Source organism: Sinohyriopsis cumingii, chromosome 1 (genome assembly GCF_028554795.1).
Source record: "Sinohyriopsis cumingii isolate HCF-2022 chromosome 1, ASM2855479v2, whole genome shotgun sequence".
NCBI lineage: Eukaryota > Metazoa > Mollusca > Bivalvia > Unionida > Unionidae > Sinohyriopsis > Sinohyriopsis cumingii.
This window is the reverse complement of record NC_142961.1, coordinates 160,596,413-160,616,596: the sequence shown is the minus strand read 5'-3', so window position 1 is coordinate 160,616,596 and position 20,184 is coordinate 160,596,413. Positions and strand designations below refer to the sequence as shown.

The following is a 20,184-nucleotide window of genomic DNA, read 5'->3' as shown; positions in this document are numbered from 1 at the left end:
TAAAACGCCTAAGCTACTTGCCTAAAGACACAAGCTACTTGCCAAAAGACATGAATTTCAATAATTCTTGCAAATTTCCTCTTTCAGGTTCTATCTTGGTTTGGTGTTAGAATCCCTGGGTCATTCAGAAGGAGCAGCCAACTGCCATGCAACAGCATTAGAACTTGAACTCACAAGTCCCGTGGTGCCATTCACTGTCATTCCACGCCTCATGCAGTAATAATAAAGTTTATTTGTAAATATAGCTGTTTTTCGGTTGATAATTTTGTTCTTAAAAGACTGAGGCAAGGAGACTTCAACAAAATAATTCTTGCATGACCTATTTGAAAATACATTTATACCATTTTACCAGTAATTAGTCATGATCCACTCTTCATTGTTATTGGTGTTTACTAATGGTGCCCACTGAAAAGGTATTACATGAAGACATCTTAATTAAGGGCCACAATACTTGCAATTGCCTTGAAGGATTTTGTAATACAAATGGCATTGCTTAGAAAGAATTTTTTAAGTTAAAAAAACTGTTCTTAGCAAGAGAAGTAGTTGAAACTTAAGTGTTTTCTTCGATTAAAATGTTAACTAGCACATCACTAACATTTAAGCAGACAAGTTTGGATTGTCATATATTCATTTCTATCCTTCTATATCTGTTATCATAGAAAACACAAACAGATCAATAAGAGACATTAGGTGATCATCTTCTCCATTATTGTTTACAGTGACAAAATAAATAGCACTATTTTATGAACTACTGGTTGATAAATATTTTCCATATATAATTTGTATCAGATGGAAATTCCTATACAGTGGAAATTCTTATATAAGCTGGAGTAATTTTTACACCACATTTGGGGTAATTTGATGCAAGGCACTGTAGGTATGACTGTTGTCAGGCCATCTTTCGATGGTGTTTCCATTTATTGTAGAGGTAACTTGGATAATGTTTGATGAGGAACCAGTCTTACCCACAATCCTGAATGGGAAATTACCCACAAAGCCTTGAAAAATTCACAGAATTTCCAATAATTTGCATTGCGTTGGGTAAGTTGGATGCTTTCTGAAGAAATTGCTTGCAATGCGTTTGATTGCATAGTGTTAAAAAAACCAATTGTTTCATGGTATCCCTAGCTTTTACATCTTCATCCATATTTGCTGTCACGCCAGTATGCCAAGTTGTTTAATTTCTGCCAAGCAGTTATTTTCAGAAAAGCTGTATAAATGTTTTTTTTCTTCTGCTTTTAGTAAAATCAGCAGTATTTAATGGTGGATCAGCAATATTTCTGTAAAGACGAAAAGCCTTCAAACTAGGACACTGTCAAATTTGAAATATGAAAAGCCTTCAAACTAGAAGACTGTCAGATTTGGAATATAAAAAGCCTTCAAACTAGGACACTGTCACACTGTCAGATTTGAAATATAAAATGCCTTCAAACTAGGACACTGTCAGATTTGAAATATAAAATGCCTTCAAATTAGGACACTGTCAGATTTGAAATATGAAAAGCCTTCAAACTAGGACACTGTCAGATTTGAAATATGAGAAGCCTTCAACTAGAAGACTGTCAGATTTGAAATATGAAAACCTTCAAACTAGAAGACTGTCAGATTGGAAATATGAAAAGCCTTCAAACTAGGACACTGTCAGATTGAAAATATGAAAAGCCTTCAAACTAGGACACTGTCAGATTGGAAATATGAAAAGCCTTCAAACTAGGACATTGTCAGATTTTGTGAAGTTCAGTTAAGTGTCATTTAGAAGTTATTAAACAGTTTTCAGTTTTTAGTAATGATTTAATTACAGATTGGCATCATGACCTCCATTGAGGATGCTGTTAAATGTAAAATTTAGTTCATTGGTTTTCAGTGAGTATTTTAAAGGCTTTTCTGCTCTTAGTAGAGGTGACCATATTTGATGGCAGTTTAGCATTATCAGTACAAACTTCCAAACCATCTATGTCAGGATGCTTTCTGTCAAATTCCCTTAAGTGGTTTTTCAAAATTATTTAAATGTTTTTCTTTTTATAGTAATGGTGTCATATTTGATTGTGGATTGGCATCATTTGAACAAATTTTAAAGATCTTTTTGCAGTCAGAGGTCATCCCTGATGAATCACACATGTAAAATTTATTGACACATCTTGAGCAATTTATTGTGGTTTATATCATTGTGTTTATGACAATGTTTAATAACATAACTCTTATAAAGTAATAAAAATCAATCTAACACAGGACATTTTAAACTTTGCATGAATTTTTAAAACTTTAACAACATTCCAAACACAATGTGCAAAGCTTAAGTACATTATTCATGTAAAGGACAGGTTTGATCTGCCTTACCATTGGAAAATATAAATGTTGGTGGACATACGTTCAGATGAAAATGTTAAGGACACATTAATGAAATTATAGCAAAAGAATATTTACAAGAAAAAAATCAGCAATTTGATTCTGCAAGATTCCATGGAAGAAATTTTGGGGAATCTAAAGAAAGAAATTAAGAGAAAGATTTGGAAGTTTATCAGAGCCAATATGCTAGAGATCCAGAGAGAAAATGCCAGACTGAAAGAAGAAACAAAACAGGTTAAAAGATACAGACTTTAGTGGAGAAAACAAATTTATTTGAGTAAAAAATGATGTTTTTTTTATACTTGTCCAATCATATTAACATTAGGAATAAATTAAAGCTACATTACGTCTCTCATCCAGCAATTCCAGAAAGACGAAACAATTTCATCTTTCATGTCTATATATGATAAGGACCAATAGAAAAACCTCTTACCTATTATCTCCCCTTACCCCTACAATGGGGCACTAGTATTAGCCCAGTGAAACATCAATGTGGGAAGGTGTGAGTGGGTTTACTAATAATGTGGTAAGATCAGTATTCTTGGATAAATATATTTTACACAGTTTCTTTTCTCCTTCAAATACATTCCCACATCATGTTAATTTTAAGAGAATAGTTAAGAAGAGGATGATCCAACCTCTACCATCAGCCTCCGAAGAAAGAATGCCTGAATTCCCAACAAGGGTAAAGCACTGTCCTACGATGATCATAGCATAAGTGACAGTCAGTGTGACCTGTGATCACAACAGTCACAAAAGGAAAGAGGAAGACTATCCCTTATTGAAAAGAAAAAAAATTGGGCAAATCCAGCAAAAGCACTATACCATGAGTCATTGGTGGGGTTGTGTTGATCTCAGAAGGGCCTACTGGCCATCTTGGCTGTAGTTACTGGACCCACTAAACCATTTCATGAATCTTGTTCTCGGAGATAAAAACTCAAGAAAGTGACTGCATGCAAACCAACATGTTCTGTTATATCTCAGATTAAAACATCTTGTTAGAAAGCATGACTCACCGAGATTGCTCTAATATCCTGAGCAGCTCTGTTAATCACTTTGGCCATGCAGGCTGTCAACTTTCAGACATGCATTGGAAAAGCATTTTAATACTATGACTATCTGTTGTGTTGAGATGTGTAAATGTATGATGATGTTGTTGTTGTGGGGTTTAACGCCATTTTTCAGCACACGATAGGCTTCACATGGCGGCCAGTATTAATGGTGGAGGAAGAACCCAGGAAAACCCCAGAAAGAACCACCTACCCACGAGGAGCTACTGGCAAACTTTCTCACATACCCATGTTGGCCGAATCCGAGACTCGAACCCACACAGACAGGTGAGATGGCAGTGATCTATAACGGAGAGCGCTTTAGACCACTTGGCCACTCGGGGGCCCCCTAAATGTACGATGAAGAATGCTGAAACTGACTGATTGCAATTTAAGTTGAAGACAAAATTTAATGAACAAGAAAACATTTGCAAGATTGTACAGACTCAATGTACAGTGTAGACCTTTTGGTACCCTCATTATTTGCCCTTTCTTTCAGAACTCTTTGGTGTAATGGAGGTTGTGCATAAGCTTTTCCAGTAGGTATTGCCACTGGTCGACATTCACAGATTGGAAAAAAAAACAAAGTGAATGAAATTGTATTTCTCACTGTGGGCAAACTTTCCAATTAAACACCCTAAAAAATTAACGGATAATTGTTAGGCACAATGGACACAATCATATATCAAAGTGTATGTGTATAACCTGTGTTGATACTTGTAATTTAATTTTTAAAAGAAATGTAGAAGATGATTTAGAAATAATAAATTAGTGAACACACAATTTCTCAGCAAATCAACAAGAATAACAACACAAACATATAAAACAAAAACACAAATTACAATTAAACTGAATGTTGACCGTAGCATTTTATTTAAGTAAGTCAGTTATGAACCTTCATTTATGATTATGTTTCTATATTATGCATAACACTTAGAATATGCATGTGATGATGAACTCCGTCTGTTAATCTTAAACAAATCACTTATAAATAAAATAATTTCCACTGCATGCTTTGTTTCCATTGCGTTAAAGCTTTATACTATTAAAAAAATTTGGCAATGAACATTTAATGCGATAGTTTCCATTTGCATACGATGATTTCATACTTTCTCAAAAGGGCACGTTTCATACAATTATCATCAGTTTTGAAAATTATATTTTCTGTTGTGCAATTCAAATATATATGTATGAATCTGATGATTAATAACTTTTTTCAATGAAAAAATTAAAAACTAACAAAAATAATTTAAATTGCTGATTTCCATTGTGTTCCATTTATCCGTTGTGTATTTTAGTTGTGCCAATCTATAACTCACTGATCACGTTTCACAACAGCTAGACCATTTATTAAAGTTCTTTTACAAACGGTGAAATGTATCCTGTTTTATTTGTGGGCACTTCTACGTCCTTCAGTGATGTTAAGCTCTCAGCCTTTTTGAAGTGCCACCCCACCCCACCCACCATATGAAAATGTTAATGGCTTTAATGTGTTTCAGTATCCCCATAGTGTTAAGTGTTAGTTTTTCTGTAACAAATGAAACAGAATTTGGAAAAAAAGTATTTATTGGTTATTCTTGTTCATGGGGTTTTGAGATAGGGAGAAATATTTTCTTTATTGCATAGCTGTATACATATGTATTTGCCCAGTCCTTTTCCCCATATTATTTGTATACTGTAAGAGTAGTTAGAAATCACTCAGCACTGTGTCATGGTTAACATAACTAAATACAAAACACTTAGCTAAGACAGATTCTTAAGTGATCTTAGCAGTTATCTTCTTGTCCGGTGGCTTAATTACCTACTATATGTAGCCAATACCTGATACGAGAGGGATTTAACTAGGCTAGCGAAAGGGTCTATACATAGTATGAAGAACAGATTTACGCACTGTCTTTATTTCTCAAAACACATACAGGTAAAACATGTTATAATGCGATGCTTGGGGTCATCGAACAAAACTGCGATATAAGCAGGATCGCATTAACAAATTTTTTGAAAAACTTTCCCATAGAAAATGTGCATTGAAATTTCAGTATCCGTTTTAACAAATCTCTTGATCATATATTGTTTCTTTTGTTTGCCGGGTTTCATCAGACATCAGATATACTTTAGTTTTGAAAGGATATACATGCCAATAATCTGGAAACGGTGCACAGTGAAATTAAAGCAACATTAAACGCAATGCTGGGATAAAAAATCTGCTAGGGATATGAATAATCGGCTTTTCCGAGAGCATGTATTTACGATGTTAAAAAGAGAGGTCACCTTAAATTAAAAAATGGGAGCCATGCTGCCATCATGTTACAAGCGGAATCACATTATAATGAATTGCATTATAATAGGTGTTACCTGTAATAGTCCCATTTATGAATACTTGTTTGCACAACTGCTAAAAAAGCAATCGGTAGTTTAATCCAGATTTCTCCAAGCCTTTTTCAATCAGGGCTCTCCAAACTGCTACTTTGTCCTTGGTGCAGATATGCCACTTTGCATGAATTGGCTTAAGGGTAGATGTTTTCAGGTTAGCTGAGACCTGATTTGAATCTATACTTAAACTGTCCTCCAGTTAATTTAACTGATCAATCACCTGTGTTGAATACAACTCATGAAGTAGTATTTTGTTACAATATATTCTGTACCATTCATCACAGTAAGTGAAATAATAACACTGAACTTTATGGACTCATTTGGTCAAGATCACATGGTAACAAGTTCCATCACAGCAATGTTGACAAGCTTGTCAGTTTTTACAGTCATTAGATTTGTTCAAGTGCCTACTCCCTAATTGTTGAGAATTTATTGCTTTAATAGCGGGCTTCTAAAACACCTGAGAACCAAATTACTTAAGATTACAATGATGGTATTAAATGTGTTAGTTCAAATATTTGGAAAAAGAAATTGGCATTTTATTTATGATCTCAGCATTTAATCCAGTTGTTGGCAATGAATAATTTAATCATAACAGAATGTATTAAACCTTTTTGCTCATAATAGAAATGAATGTGTGTATACTAGTAAATTTTTAGAGACATACAGATCATTTTTTTTTGGTTTTTTTTTTTTTTGTAAATGATCAATCCACGAAATTAGGCATCCACGAATATGTACATTCTACCCATACAACAAAAATCTGAAACCTAAGAAAATAAAGTGTTTTAAATTGTTACATTTCTTTGCCATTGCTTCTGAAAAGTCATGAATGGAAAGCAGGGAAATAACAACCCAAAATATGAATATTCAACAACATCCATAAAATAAAATGTTAAATTACAGCATGCACACAAAATATGATGCTATCAAGTGCAATTTACAGGGGTGGATAAAACCAAGTCTATAAACATGCAAAATATGACCAATCCTTTTTGGATTTCCCACTCTAAAAGCTGGATGGTTTGAAATTACAAAGATTATTGAAGGATTCATTGAGGCAGGGCAGGTGATCATATCTGTATTACAGCAAAAACTTAAACAAGTGCTACCAAGTGATATCAAGGGTAGGTAGCAAGCACGGGTTTGTTCACATTGTCTATATGCAAATAGACATGAAAGACAAAATTTAATTGGAGGTAGTGAAGCTTATATTTGAAGCATTAATGTCAGGAGTAAAGATTTTCAAAAGGACACAAGAGTCCCTAGAAGGGTCTGATGCATTACTTAGCAAAGAGATTTTCCACAAATTCAAGACGAGACTATTTCATTGGGTTTTTTTGTGTGACTTGCGTGTTGAAACCTTATTGGATATTCTTAAGCAATAATAATATTGGACATCATTTTGACACCATTTTCATTTAGGAGAAAGTGGATATAAAGTCTTTTGAAAAATCCCATATCTTAATGATCATCCATGCATGGCAAGTAGTGACAACAAAGTTTTATGACAGTTGTCATGGCAGCTATATTGGATGTACAGCTGGAGCCATTTTCATTTTCGGACCAACTTGATATCGTAAGAAATATATTGCTAAAAACCCATGCTGTTATGACCATCCCTTTGTAGAAGAGTTGACAATATGATATTTTCAAGACTGTTGAAGTGGCATCCATACTGCACATCAGATCAGCACCATTTTGATTTAAGACCAACTAGTCTTAAGAAGTCTTCTGGTGCAAACCCCACATAAATATGAGTTCTGCTCAAGTCAAGTTGTGACAAGATTTTAAGATGGCTGCCACAGTGGCCATATTGGAAGTCAGATTTGAACAACCATTCTTTAGGTAAACCAGACATCAAAAGAAGTATTTTACTGAAAAGTCTATGCTGATATGACCATCCAATGTGGAGGAGTAGCAATAACAAAATTTTCAGCAGGGATGCTGCCATATTGCAGGTTAGATTGGCACCATTTTCATTTAGTGAAAACCCCATGTTGATATGACCATCTATTCAGAAGGGGTAGCAATAACAAGATTTTCTAGATGGCCATATTGAATGTCCAAGCAGCATCATCTTCATTTAAGACCAGCTAGACCATGGGATGAATGTGTATGTAAAGTTTAAAGGCAACCCTTCAAGTAGATTAGAGGGAGTAACAATAACAAATTTGTGCTAAAGGATGGCATACAATGGACAACAGATGACAGACCATCCAATATGCTGTCATGGTCTATGACCAGTAGAACTACAAAATTAAAGCTTGGCTGCTGAACAAATTTTAAAGGCTATGACATCAAAATCATGTACAAATTGGCCGTCTGGTTTTTGAGAAGAAGTTTTAAATAACAATAATAAACAGAAAACACATAACAGATGACACACAAAGCCTGATATCTTGGTCACTTTGATATTATACCTCAGACCAAAATTTGTTTAAGACAATAATGTTGACTAGGTTTGAAAGAGAAAAGTAGCATTGAGGTTGACCAAGGTCCTCTTGACATTTAACTGCAAACCAGATTTGGTTTCAACCAAGGTGGCCTTTAGCACAACCAAAATCTGATTTCAAACCAAGGAGGCCCTTAGCTGCAACCCAAATCTGGTCTCAAATCAAGAAGGCCATTAGCTGCAACCCAAATTTGACTTCAAACCAAGGAAGCCTTTAGCTGCAAACCAAATATGGTCTCAAATAGTCCTTTAGAAGTTATTTTGCATTACCAAACGTTTGTAATGGATTTGATGGAAGGACATGGATAACATTACACCTGGTCTCTACATAGTATGCAGGAAGCATACAACAGTTCAAAACCTTTTAAAAGGCAAATTATATAGCCTTATTAAATGGACTGGTGAAATATGTAAATGAAATGTATTTTTGATCCCTTTGATTTAGGGACATGCAGCCAGGGAACTATTTTCGTGTGAGTTGTATAACATCATACAATTTCCCTAATATTTAGTAACTAATTGTTCTTTAATGAGAAAACACTGCTCAGATGGCTTGTTTTTTTTGTTGAAGCCAGTGATTATTTCTAAATATAGAATCCACATTGTGTACTGTCAGTTTGTCTAATTGATGGCAGGCTGTCCAGGCCCTGTATTCTCAAAACATTTTGAGCAATAACCTCATTCTTATTTCCCAAAATCTGATGTGATACTAAAAATTCGGTTATATAATATAAATGTTGCAGTTTACCTCATATCAGGATTGAAGTTAGGAAAAATCAGAAATTTGTGATTCTAGCTTTATTCTAATAAAAGTTTTGAACTGTCAACATTTTGGTACTTTTTAACTTTACTTTCTTGCTCAAAAACTATACTACTACACTATTTGCTATTTGCCTTCCCCCACTGACAGTTTGCATCCCTGAACAATTTAAAAAATTGAAACCCTTAATGATATGCACATGTATTGTTGATGATCACCTGGCAACGATCAGGTTAGAAATTATAAATTAATTTGTGAAATTACTAAGCTTTGTGCATTTTTTTCCTTGATGATGGTTGTTTTTAAAATCACAAGGGGGTTACAAACTGCCAGAGCATGGGGTTAGGTGAATACTTTACCTATGTATCAAATGTTTGCCTGACTTGATCACAGACACCATATAATCACTGACTTCTTGGTTTCAACACAAACCTTTGGCTATTTGTAATGTTATTACATGTATTCTGTGTTCTGTAAAAAATATTGCTTGAATGTGTAACAAAGTGTAAGATTCCTTTGTTTTCTGGATAACTGATGTTTACTGTACAATCAGAACCAGTTAAAATATTCCATTGCTTTTAAGAAGCAACATCATTTATCATCAGAGAGGATATATCCTAATAAGAGAGCAACAGTACAACTTGTAAATTTTTTGCAAAGACAACAATATGCTTTCAGGATGAAGAGTTTAATCCACCACAATAAAAAAATATTAAGGTTCTGATTCAGGATATACATATGTCCTGTCACGGGGTGAAAAATCAGCTCCATACATGCTTGAAGTTCTCTGTCTGTTCAGGCATAACTAAATAAAATATTGTTGACGTATTTGCAAAATCAACATGATCTTGACAAATTTTGGAAAGCTTAAGTAAACTTTTTCAATCTGCATATTGAAACTGTCCACTGCAATCATCTAATAGTTCTCTTCTTTTTTATTTCTTTATAAAGAACCTTTTCTTGCACTGAAAAGAAAATAAAGATGGATGTCAAAATGTAGGAAATTGAATTTATTTTAAACGGCAGGCTATAACTGTGATACTTCTTAAACAAGATGATCATATGTGCCTGATCTTCTTCTGCCCCACCAGTTCCTGAAATGACCTAGATGAAAAACTTAACCAAGGCGTGAAAATTAAACAAACAGATACAGAAGGATAGCACTACATGGCCCACACTGCATCCATACATGTGGTGCATACCTGCTAACCCTAGGGAGACCTCAGAAAGGCAGTCAATATTTTTCCTCAATTCAAACCAATTTTCAGTAACTTAAAGGTAGAATGGGTGGAAAATTGTCAATGTGGAAAATATGCTTGAAAAGTTGAGCAGTGTGGTTCGATACTACAAAGGTATAATTTTTATGTTCAACTAAAAAGTTCATAAAGTACCTATCAGCCTTAATGTGGCACTGGGAGGCCGAGTGGTATAAAGTGCTCGCTTTTAACAATCACTGCCATTTCAAGCCTGGCCAATGTGGGTATTTGAGAAAGCTGCCAGTAACTACCCATGGGTTGGTGGTTCTTACCAGGATTTTCCAGGATCCATTCTCCAACAGTTATACTCGCTACCATGTACACAGAAATGGCCTTAAACCTCAAAACAATAACAAATCAGCCTTAATGACCTCTGGTTCAGTTTGAGAAACATCCGTTTCAAAACCCATAGAGGTAAATTACTTTTTGCTAGCTCTCTCGATTCAACAAACAAAATTCCTTTTTTTAAACTCATAGAGGAAACAATCTTCTCTCTAGATATAAGCAATGCTCAAGCTGACACAACATGATTGTCCCAGAATTACACACATTAAGATGTAAATATAGCATTGGTCCTTTGCCATGTACATATTTATCCATAGTTGATGTGTGGATCATTCGTAGAAACCATTTGTTTAAACAAAATTCTGTACCAGATCAAACTTTGTTTCAATAGGTGCTGTCAGAATTGTGCATGCTTGAACAGCTCTGTGTTTATTTCCATCTGTCTGTCTGTCTCTCTCTCTCATATATATATATATATACTGGACTTGGTCTTTTCAATGAGTTAAATCCACTCCATATAACCATGTGTCAATGATGTCCAACGAATGCTCTTATAGCCCTTCCTGCTTTTTTCCAAGTTTTAGAAAGCTGACTGTCCTCTTCACCTTCAATGTACATGTATTTTCATTTGCTGGACAAAAATTTACAGACTATACCATAAAATAAATGCAAAAGCCTGAACAACATAGGTATATTAAAGCATTTGAAATACCCCTTATATATTGTTAGTCTGGTTCCCTGGCCAATTCCAACAAGTCTAATGTGGTGACCTTGACCTTTGACATATTTTACCCCCAAATCAATAGGTACCATTTTTTGGTCTCAAATACAAACCACTGAACACATCTGGTCTTGGTTTGTGATGATACAGGACTTGGCAAATAATTTTCTTGTCTTAGTCCATCTGACCTTGACCTTGTACATTTAAACCACCAAATCAACAGATGTCTTTCTTGTCTCAAATAAAAACCATCTATGGCAAGTGGCACAGAAGTTGAGTAGTGTTATTAAAATTATTTTCTTTCTTCCAGTTCCTGTGGCATTGGTTGTTGGCCTTAAATAGGTGACTTCCTTGTCTCAAATGCAAGTCATCCACAAAGATTTTTTCTCTCAAAATTACGTAACAAAGAAATGAAGATATCATTGGACTCAAAATAAATAAGTGTCTTTCTGATATAAAGTGCAAGCAATTAAGAATGTGTGGTGAAGGTATCTGGTATACAAGTAAAGGTATTGTGTGAAACAGTTTTCATACTTTCGGTTCCCATGACCATAGTCCTTTTGAGCCTGAAATCAACAGGTTTCTTCCTTGCTCCAAAAGAAAGCTACTTACAATGTTTGGTAGTGGTAGATTGTGGAGAATTTGACCTATTGTGCAGAAACACAAAAGGAAACATATATATGGATGTACAACATAATGCCGTACATCATGTCTGGCAGGTGTATTAAAAACCAGGAGAACATTTACGAAACCATCAAGCAAAAATTATCACAACATATCTGTGATACTGATGGAGTTGCCATGGAAAACATACAAAACTAATTTTGAAAATGCCAATTATGATTTTGTGGTACATCTAAGAGTTCAAATGTACTCTAGCAAACTCCCAGATGAGGGTAAAATGATTGGAAGTGGCTAGTATAAAAAGTAGCTTGAACTGTCTTCCGTCTTCACATTTTTCTACAACAATTAAAGCACCTAGTGCTTCATTGTCTTCACTTTACTCTACAACAGTTAAAGCACCTAGTGCTTTATCTATTACTGAAAAAAAAGCAAAGACGGAGGACTATATAGACCCTTCTATGAATGTATTTATGTATTTTATGACCTCAGGTAATTATGTCGATAACAAGGCTAAGCTAAGTGCATGCAATAATAATTGCATCATCAATCAGTACTTCTGAACACTTCCAAGAGCAAAACTGTGATGAATAGTTATTTTCCGTTTAGTAGGAAATGCTAGAATCCATAAAAACGTAAAAGTTCTTGTACTTTTCATCTTACTAATAAGAAGAAGGAGCTATGAAATCCATGGTTGTTGCTATATGTGATAATGAGGTACCACACATCAAGATCAAGAAAATATAAGTTTACTGAACAGGCAGGTACTTCCATTAAAACTTAAAACATTTAATTTTATCTGTGGTATTTTTGTGGGGTTTTTTAATTCTAAAATAATTTATTTGCTAAATTATGTGAAAGGTGTTAGACTACAAGTTCTCTCAACATTAGATAACCCCTTCCCCATAAAAATATATAGGTACAATTTAATAAAATGGCTGTAAAATAAAACGTGGTGTTTATGATATATTGTTTATGTGGTAATTAACAGGGGACTGGTAAGTAAATACTGCTTGGCAAAAACAATTAAATTGATAAAAATAAGTGTCCTCAATTTCAAAAGACAGCTTGTCAAGGTGACTAGATAATAATTGTGAAGTATATTGATAAAATCATCGTTCACAAATATTTCATTTGCAGGCATAAAATAATCACTACAACAAGTCTAGCTGTAATTGCTTTTGATGTAGTTGATGAAATAAGTCTGCTGTCTTATTTAGGCAAGAAAAGAACACTTGATTAAGTTTCTAGCTCTAATAAACCTGTTTTACAGAAATAAGCAGTAAACGTGCAAGAAAGTTTTAATCATCATGGATTATCCATGACCAGAACACAAGTAAACAAATGAATGTTCTGCAGCCACTGCAGAAAATGCCCCAAAACTGCTCAAGGTACAAACAAAAAGTCTGACAATTAAACAGAAGCAGACACGTGAGTGGACATAAATCACCCTAGAAGAACAAGATAGAATGAAATCATTGACAATTTTGTGACTATTTCAGCAATATGGTTATTTATACTTTGTTAACTCCTGGATGTTTAATTAAATATCTTTTTTCAGTCATATCGCTATGATGTATGCAGTGTGGCAGTTTATAGTGACGTCAAACACCGGGGCATCATGCCGCAGACATGTAGCAGGATGTCCCACAGTCATATTATCCTGACACCAGGCCGACCAGTCCTAACACTAACCTCTTAATGCTGGGCGTGAAGCGAGGCAGTTGTTAGTACCATTTTTGTAAGTCTTTGGTATGACTCGGCCAGGGAATGAACCCGCGACCTTCCGCGTCCGAGATGGATGCTCTAACCACTAGGCCACTGGAGCAGTGAAATTTTTTGCACTTTTTCTGTTATATTATGTAGGTGAAGACAGATGACTATTACATTTGACACCACATGTACCAGTTGGCCATTTTGTAAATTGTCCTGTGTACTGGATTCTTTTCTTAAAGGGCTCTCTGTGACTATATAATTTCTGAAACTAGGCCTGTTAAAATCACATTCTAACAACTTCACACAAAATGAAGGCCTAATTGGGACACAGTAAGTGTTGATTCAGCTTGTCACAATCGCAATCTGACACCTCTACATAAAACGTAATACAGGAACAGTACAGACTCAGTGAGCAACATATTACCCACAAACAGCTGTATTATATAGTGTCTCTCACTACTTGGCTGATATAACATGGGCATAGAAATAGATCCCAATTTTACTGGTTAAATTCTATCTTTTTTCATATACCTAAGTATAAGCTGGCTTTGCATATAACATGTTACACTTGTATGGCTCCAAAAAACGGCATAATATAGCGACGGACTGCTGTATTTTATGTTCCAGTTTCCATCAGCTTGAATAAAGTGGGAACAAAATCTTACCCCATGGATCCCAGCGAATGAATTCCAATTTATCCTGTTGCTTTGTTCGAATTTTTAGTACTTTATGACCTGTGCCAGACATGCTCTCACAGATCACCATGACCAGTCTGAAAGAATACAAGTTCGATGGATCTCTGTACATGTAAGCTTAAAACATACAGTTTTATCACATTCTAAAATTAGTATTTATTTGTTTTAAAAGAGTAACATTAAGCAATGTTTATTGGTGAACATTCAGTATTGCAAATACTGTTTAATTATGGAATAACAAAAAAAGATGCACAAAATAGTTTTTAATGGAATAATTAAAATTTTATGCACAATATAAGTTTATAAATTTATTAAATGCAATTTAAAACAACATTTTCAGTTCTGAATTCATGCCCTTTTAACGGATACTTTTGATGATTTTAAAATAAAAATTTATTAAGATATAGAAACTGATGGAAGGGGTGGTCTGTTGCAATGTCCTGGTTTAAAAACTAAAAAATTGCAGTGAATCAACAAATTTTTACACTGGATTATTTAGCCAGAGTTTTTAAGAAGTTTGCAATTTGTGATGGAACTGTCACTTTTGCAAACTTTTTCATCATCTATGCCTATGATGTGCTTTGTGAACCAATTTCTTAAACATGTACGGTACATTTGCTTTTTTTTGTTCCCCAGGAAGAAAGATTCTTTGCAAGTTTCACACATGTCTGTACTTAATTAGTTGTTTGGCCTGGAGACAATAAATATTAGCATTAAACCAAATAATTTTTACATTATCTATTAATTATTTTCTCAGATCTGCTTTATCCTTTAAAAACATCTTCCTGCAGAAATTTACACTTAGTGAGCACCTATAGGAAACTTCAGATGTCTCCATAAACTACTGTTATTCTCCCAATAAAGAGAGAAAACAGATGACTGGTCTAAGTATAGTTATGTATATTTAACTTGAATTGTTTGTCAGTTAGGATTTTTTAATTGATTTTTTATTATTTCATTATATGCTATGGAACCTTTGATGTTGGATTTTACCTAGTCCAAAATTAGGTTCATTTTCTACTTGGCCTGAATCATTTTTTTAAAACAATTCTGTACACAACAAATAGCAAATAGTTTCCTATGAGAATGAGTTTATTATTAGGATTATTATTATGATGCAAAGGTTGAGGTTTATTTCTCGCTATGATCTAAATGATTAGGTAAACTTATTAAACAACATACAAATGACGATGGCGGGCAAGGTTTCTTTTTACCTGCACATAGCTTCATCATTGGCACGAGTTATATGGATAGTGACACGTAAATTTGGTAAATAATTCCACGTGTAGCATTATGATTGACATATCGTGAAAGATCTCTATATGGTGGCAATACTGAGAGAGAGAGAGACTGAGAGAGCATTGTGTTTACCATATTTTATATCCTAAATATAACTAAGATTTTATTTTGCAATCATTAACAACCTCCTAGAAGGTTATTTTCCATTAGGTAGTAGTGATTTATTTTGTTTAGAAAATGCTACTTGTAACCTCAGGCCAAGTAGAGGACTGTATAATATTGTTTTTCCTAGAAAGAATTGATCTGTACTATAAGATCTTGAGGAAGAGTCAGTTGCATTATTGTTGTGTCCAGTAGTTCATTTGGGCTGGAACTTATTTATTCAACTTATTTAATTCAAGTAATTCTTCTCTGGAAATACAAGGTGCTCAAAATAACATTCTCTGAAATGGAGACTTGAATTAAAGTGAAATTTCAAATAAGGATGTATTCTTGGATTGTATTAGTGCAATTCAACAACTGACTGTTGAAACATCGCATTAATATGGGCCACCACAGGCACATAAAAAATTCCAGTGTTGGATTTAATTTGGATATCCACTAAAGTTTATTCAGAACTTTAATCATTTGGCCCTGTGTCTCTAATTCTATGATTACTTGGTATTTAATTCGCAATACCTTAAGTTCGTTTTACATTTTTCACATTATAATCTAGTGAAATAAATTATTTGTTGAATTTTACAAAGCATGTTGCTTCTCACTCTTTTCTACTGCTTATTTTAAGACCAATGATTTGTAATAGCATGATAATAATGGTAAAGATGGTGGGAGGCTTGGTATTTTCAAGGGAATGATTCCAAAACATATGCACTGACAGAAGAAAGCTTATTTGAAAACATTAAAAGTAGGGCATAACCGACTTTTGATCCGGAAATCGGATTCCACCGGATAGTATGAACTTCCGATTAATCGGAGTCGGACAAGGCAGGAACGACCGATTCGGATAATAAAAATAATAAAGTTGAATTTCTATAGCACTGTGTCTAACACTGCGTGTCATTCGATAGTGCGTTAATAAAGTTAAATAAGAAGTCAGAAAAGTCCAATATGGTCAACACAACGGGGTGAAACGATAATACTTGAGTTAGACCGAAAGATTTAAATTTATTAAAATATATAATTCAGTCCTACCCGTTTATGTCAACATCCTCAATAATGAAGGCATAATATTGAATACATTGACACATGCTAATGAGGTATTAAAAGAAAATGATTCCGCAAGAGGCCAACTTTATAGGACCAAACAAAAGCCTGTTTTTTTTTTATTTGACCGCGACATTAAAGCATGGCGGCAAGATCAACTAATTGTTGAATAAAGTACAGGATGGAACTGGCCGCTTGCCGACATAAATGATTAAGGCGGGAAAATAAAAGCCTGGCGGCAAGATCAACTAATTGTTGAACAAAGAATGGGTTGGAACTGGCAAAAAAATAAAAAATTTCATGGATTCTTTGTGACTTTGAACTTCGTTGCATTTTGCTATAGTCCTGCCATATCCTTCCCCTTGTGACATCGGTGTGATATGCAAAACGTGTGTAACACGGTTTAAAAAGTTAATTTGAAAAACCTTTTAATTTAGCATTTCCGATTAATTGAATCGTATCCGGAATCGGAAAAATTTCATGCCCAAAATCCGGAATCGGAAATCAGTAGAAAAATGCTAATCGGTTATGCCCTAATTAAAACGTATACTGGGAAAAACATTTGAAATGATGCTTATAATGATTATCCACAGGAAAAACAAAACAAAAAGCTTCTGAAACTGACAATATATATCTGTATTAGAGATGGAATAAACCAATATATACTACTGTATCGTATTTCTATGGGAAAAATAAAATGTATATAAAGCAAGCAACAATTCTCTTTTTCTCTATGACTTTCAAGGGTAACTTTGCCCAGAATTTTAAGAGAATTTACTTGGTGGTAGTTGGGGAAGGGGAATAATCCACAAAAAAATGTTTTTTTTATAAATATTTTGCACATGATAGAGTCAAGTATATTAAAGAAAAGTCTATTCTGAGAAATGTTATATAATTAGCAAACTTTTATTTTTCATGTTCAATATGTTTCATTCATATTGGCCTCTTTTTTCTCATGAGTAGAATTCAGTCTGTTCATGTAGACAACCAAAATATCTCATCCATTATTAAATATATATTTTATTCTGCTTATGTATGTTAGTCAAGGTTTATAACCACGCAAGTCTCAGCCAAGATTCCAGAGTTTTAAATATGTTGTTAGTATTATTCCCTGCAAATACATTAAAATCCCCATCTTAATCAAATTTATCTTATGCACTACTCAACTAAAACAAAAGCACAAGACATGTGTACATGGCCAAACAGTTTTAATACAAAATACAAAATAGGTAAAGCCTATGAGATACAAGCATAACTTCAGATAAGCATACTGACTGGAAATATTTTGCTAAGTGTCACATGCATGTTTACCATCATCATTCTCAACTGCTCCCCTGAGAAATAAATATATCACAATTCTTTGCCTGTGCAATGGAGGTGTAGTGAAACAAAAATTTCATCTATGAATATTTAACATATCTCTGAGGTAATGAATGCATTCATATCAGTATTTTTTGGGGTTGGATTTATTATTCTAAAGTGTGTTATCCACGTAAGTACTTTATGGAGTAATTCAATTAAAAAGGCTACAAAAAAACCACAACAAAATAACCCACGAAGAAACAAACAAAACAAAAAATACCCCCCACAAGATCAAAAACAAAAATGAATGTTTTCCAACTAGGGTGGCAGGGTCCAGTTTCATAAATTGGCCCCATGTCAAAATTCTTAACTTAAGGCTATGGTGAGACTTTTTCAGCTATTATTGTTTACTTTGAAGATATGGATATATTTGTGAACTAGGTGTTTGGTAGCTACGATGTCGTAGTCTCAACTTGATTTGTTGTGGTTGAGGCTACGAACTGATCCCATATCATGTAATGGAGCAAACAAAATCATCACTAAAGTCAGAGAAACAAACAGTGTAGAAATCAACTACATAAGTATAATCATGTTATGAATTTATTAAGCCCTTACACAATAAAATAAATTGGCATGGTTACTCTAACCTTATCCTGTCTGCCATGACAGATAACGCGAGACTCTTGCTGTGACCCCTTTTCTATGTAATGCTTGCCAGACCATATTTTGGATATTCTACACTATATTATTATCAATCAAGTGTGAATAATCGCTTCTTGGTGGAATTTCAAAGTTGCTGATAAATCGTATTTACTTTCAATGCGCAGAATTTCTGACCCAAACGGCGCCAAATTTTTACTATGATCTGTTTACATTTCCAAATAAGGCATCAATGTCCTTATATGGCACACAAACAAACGAGGCTGAGAACAGAAGTAATCATTATTTGAAATAATATGGCAGTGATCTAAACGAAAATATCGGCTAAAAAAGGTAAACGAGATTTTACAACTATTTCTACAATGATTTTTGATACTTCTGGTATTAAAAAAGAGGACTACTCAATTTATTGGATTATATGCAAGGAATATGTTTAAAGTGTTATTATTAGGCTAAAAGAGCGCCGGGTGTGAATCACACCCGGCTTGCTCCATTAACAAGTATATGCTCATGTTAGTACCCTGTCCACGAGGTACTAGTAAGGGTACTAATATTAGTACTAGATGTTTGGGTCTTGTGTTGTTCTTGAAATTGATGTCAGGCATGTACACATTCCATAGTTACTCTGCAGTATATTGATAATGAAATACCAAAAGTCGGCTAGGAAGAGATAGCCTCCCAGTGCAGCAAAAACGTGGGTTTGGGGTAAGTAGATTATCTTAAAAAATGGCTTAGATGGTAACTATTTTCAATTGCATCAACCTGGTTAGTACACACTGTTTTGCAGAATTGTCATCTAGGAAAACGGCTTGTGTTTGCACTGTGAGCATCATATGTTGTCACACATGACCTTCGGGCATGAAAACTGCAGGTAGAAATTTGGGATTGGGGTGCATATACTTCTGCTTTGAACTGCCATTTACTTCTTTGGTCAAGTGGGTAATATTCTTATGCTTTGTTTTAATATAGGTATCCAAAAATATGGACCTTTTTGACCTCACTTGTGTATTTGATTTTGTAAGATTTATACTAGGTCGCTGACTGCGGCATTAAATTTGTACATAAAAACTGTCCCCTGCCCCCAGACCTCTGTGTAGACTATACCCGTTACCACAAAAGCATATCATTTAAGTAATAAAGAAAATCAAGCTTCTGGTTCACTATGATTATAAAGTTCTCCATACGCATGCTTTTGTTATAGTTTATAAAGATTTACTTAGTGACAGGGAAATAATTTGCTTAATAATTTTGACCAAACAAACCCGAGAAAATAAATTAAATCTGATTTACTTTCCGCTCTTCGCAAGCCTAACAAAACTTGTGAACATTCTGGAGATATGTCAAGAGTCTTTCATCCTTATGGGTAATGGCCTTGACCTTTTTCCTCCGGACCAGTCAGAGACCCCATATAATGACATTAAGTTCATGGGAGCAAATTATAGAGCTTTATTTTTGAGAAAATTAAATCAGCATATTAATGGGATGTAAACAATATATTTTCTGTTT

The 20,184-nt window shown here is 34.2% G+C and overlaps 2 protein-coding genes across 2 annotated transcripts in view; one reads left to right on the top strand and one right to left on the bottom strand.

The window, feature by feature from the left end:
- Positions 1-244, top strand: part of LOC149808245 (tetratricopeptide repeat protein 7B-like) — a 62,837-nt gene extending 62,593 nt beyond the window's left edge. The window contains exon 20 of the mRNA XM_089975360.1: positions 88-244. Within this exon, the coding sequence (XP_089831486.1) occupies positions 88-220 (133 nt within the window). The 3' untranslated portion in view covers positions 221-244. The remainder of the gene's footprint in view (positions 1-87) is intronic.
- A 9,408-nt stretch (positions 245-9,652) lies between these two features.
- LOC149808244 (large ribosomal subunit protein bL33m-like) lies at positions 9,653-20,124 on the bottom strand. The gene is made up of 3 exons (XM_089975374.1): positions 19,969-20,124; positions 14,245-14,351; positions 9,653-9,945 (listed from the first exon to the last, which is right to left on the bottom strand). The coding sequence occupies exons 1-3, from the start codon at positions 20,004-20,006 to the stop codon at positions 9,893-9,895; spliced, it is 198 nt and encodes a 65-aa protein (XP_089831500.1). The 5' UTR covers positions 20,007-20,124; the 3' UTR covers positions 9,653-9,892.
- Between the last annotated feature and the right edge of the window lie 60 nt (positions 20,125-20,184).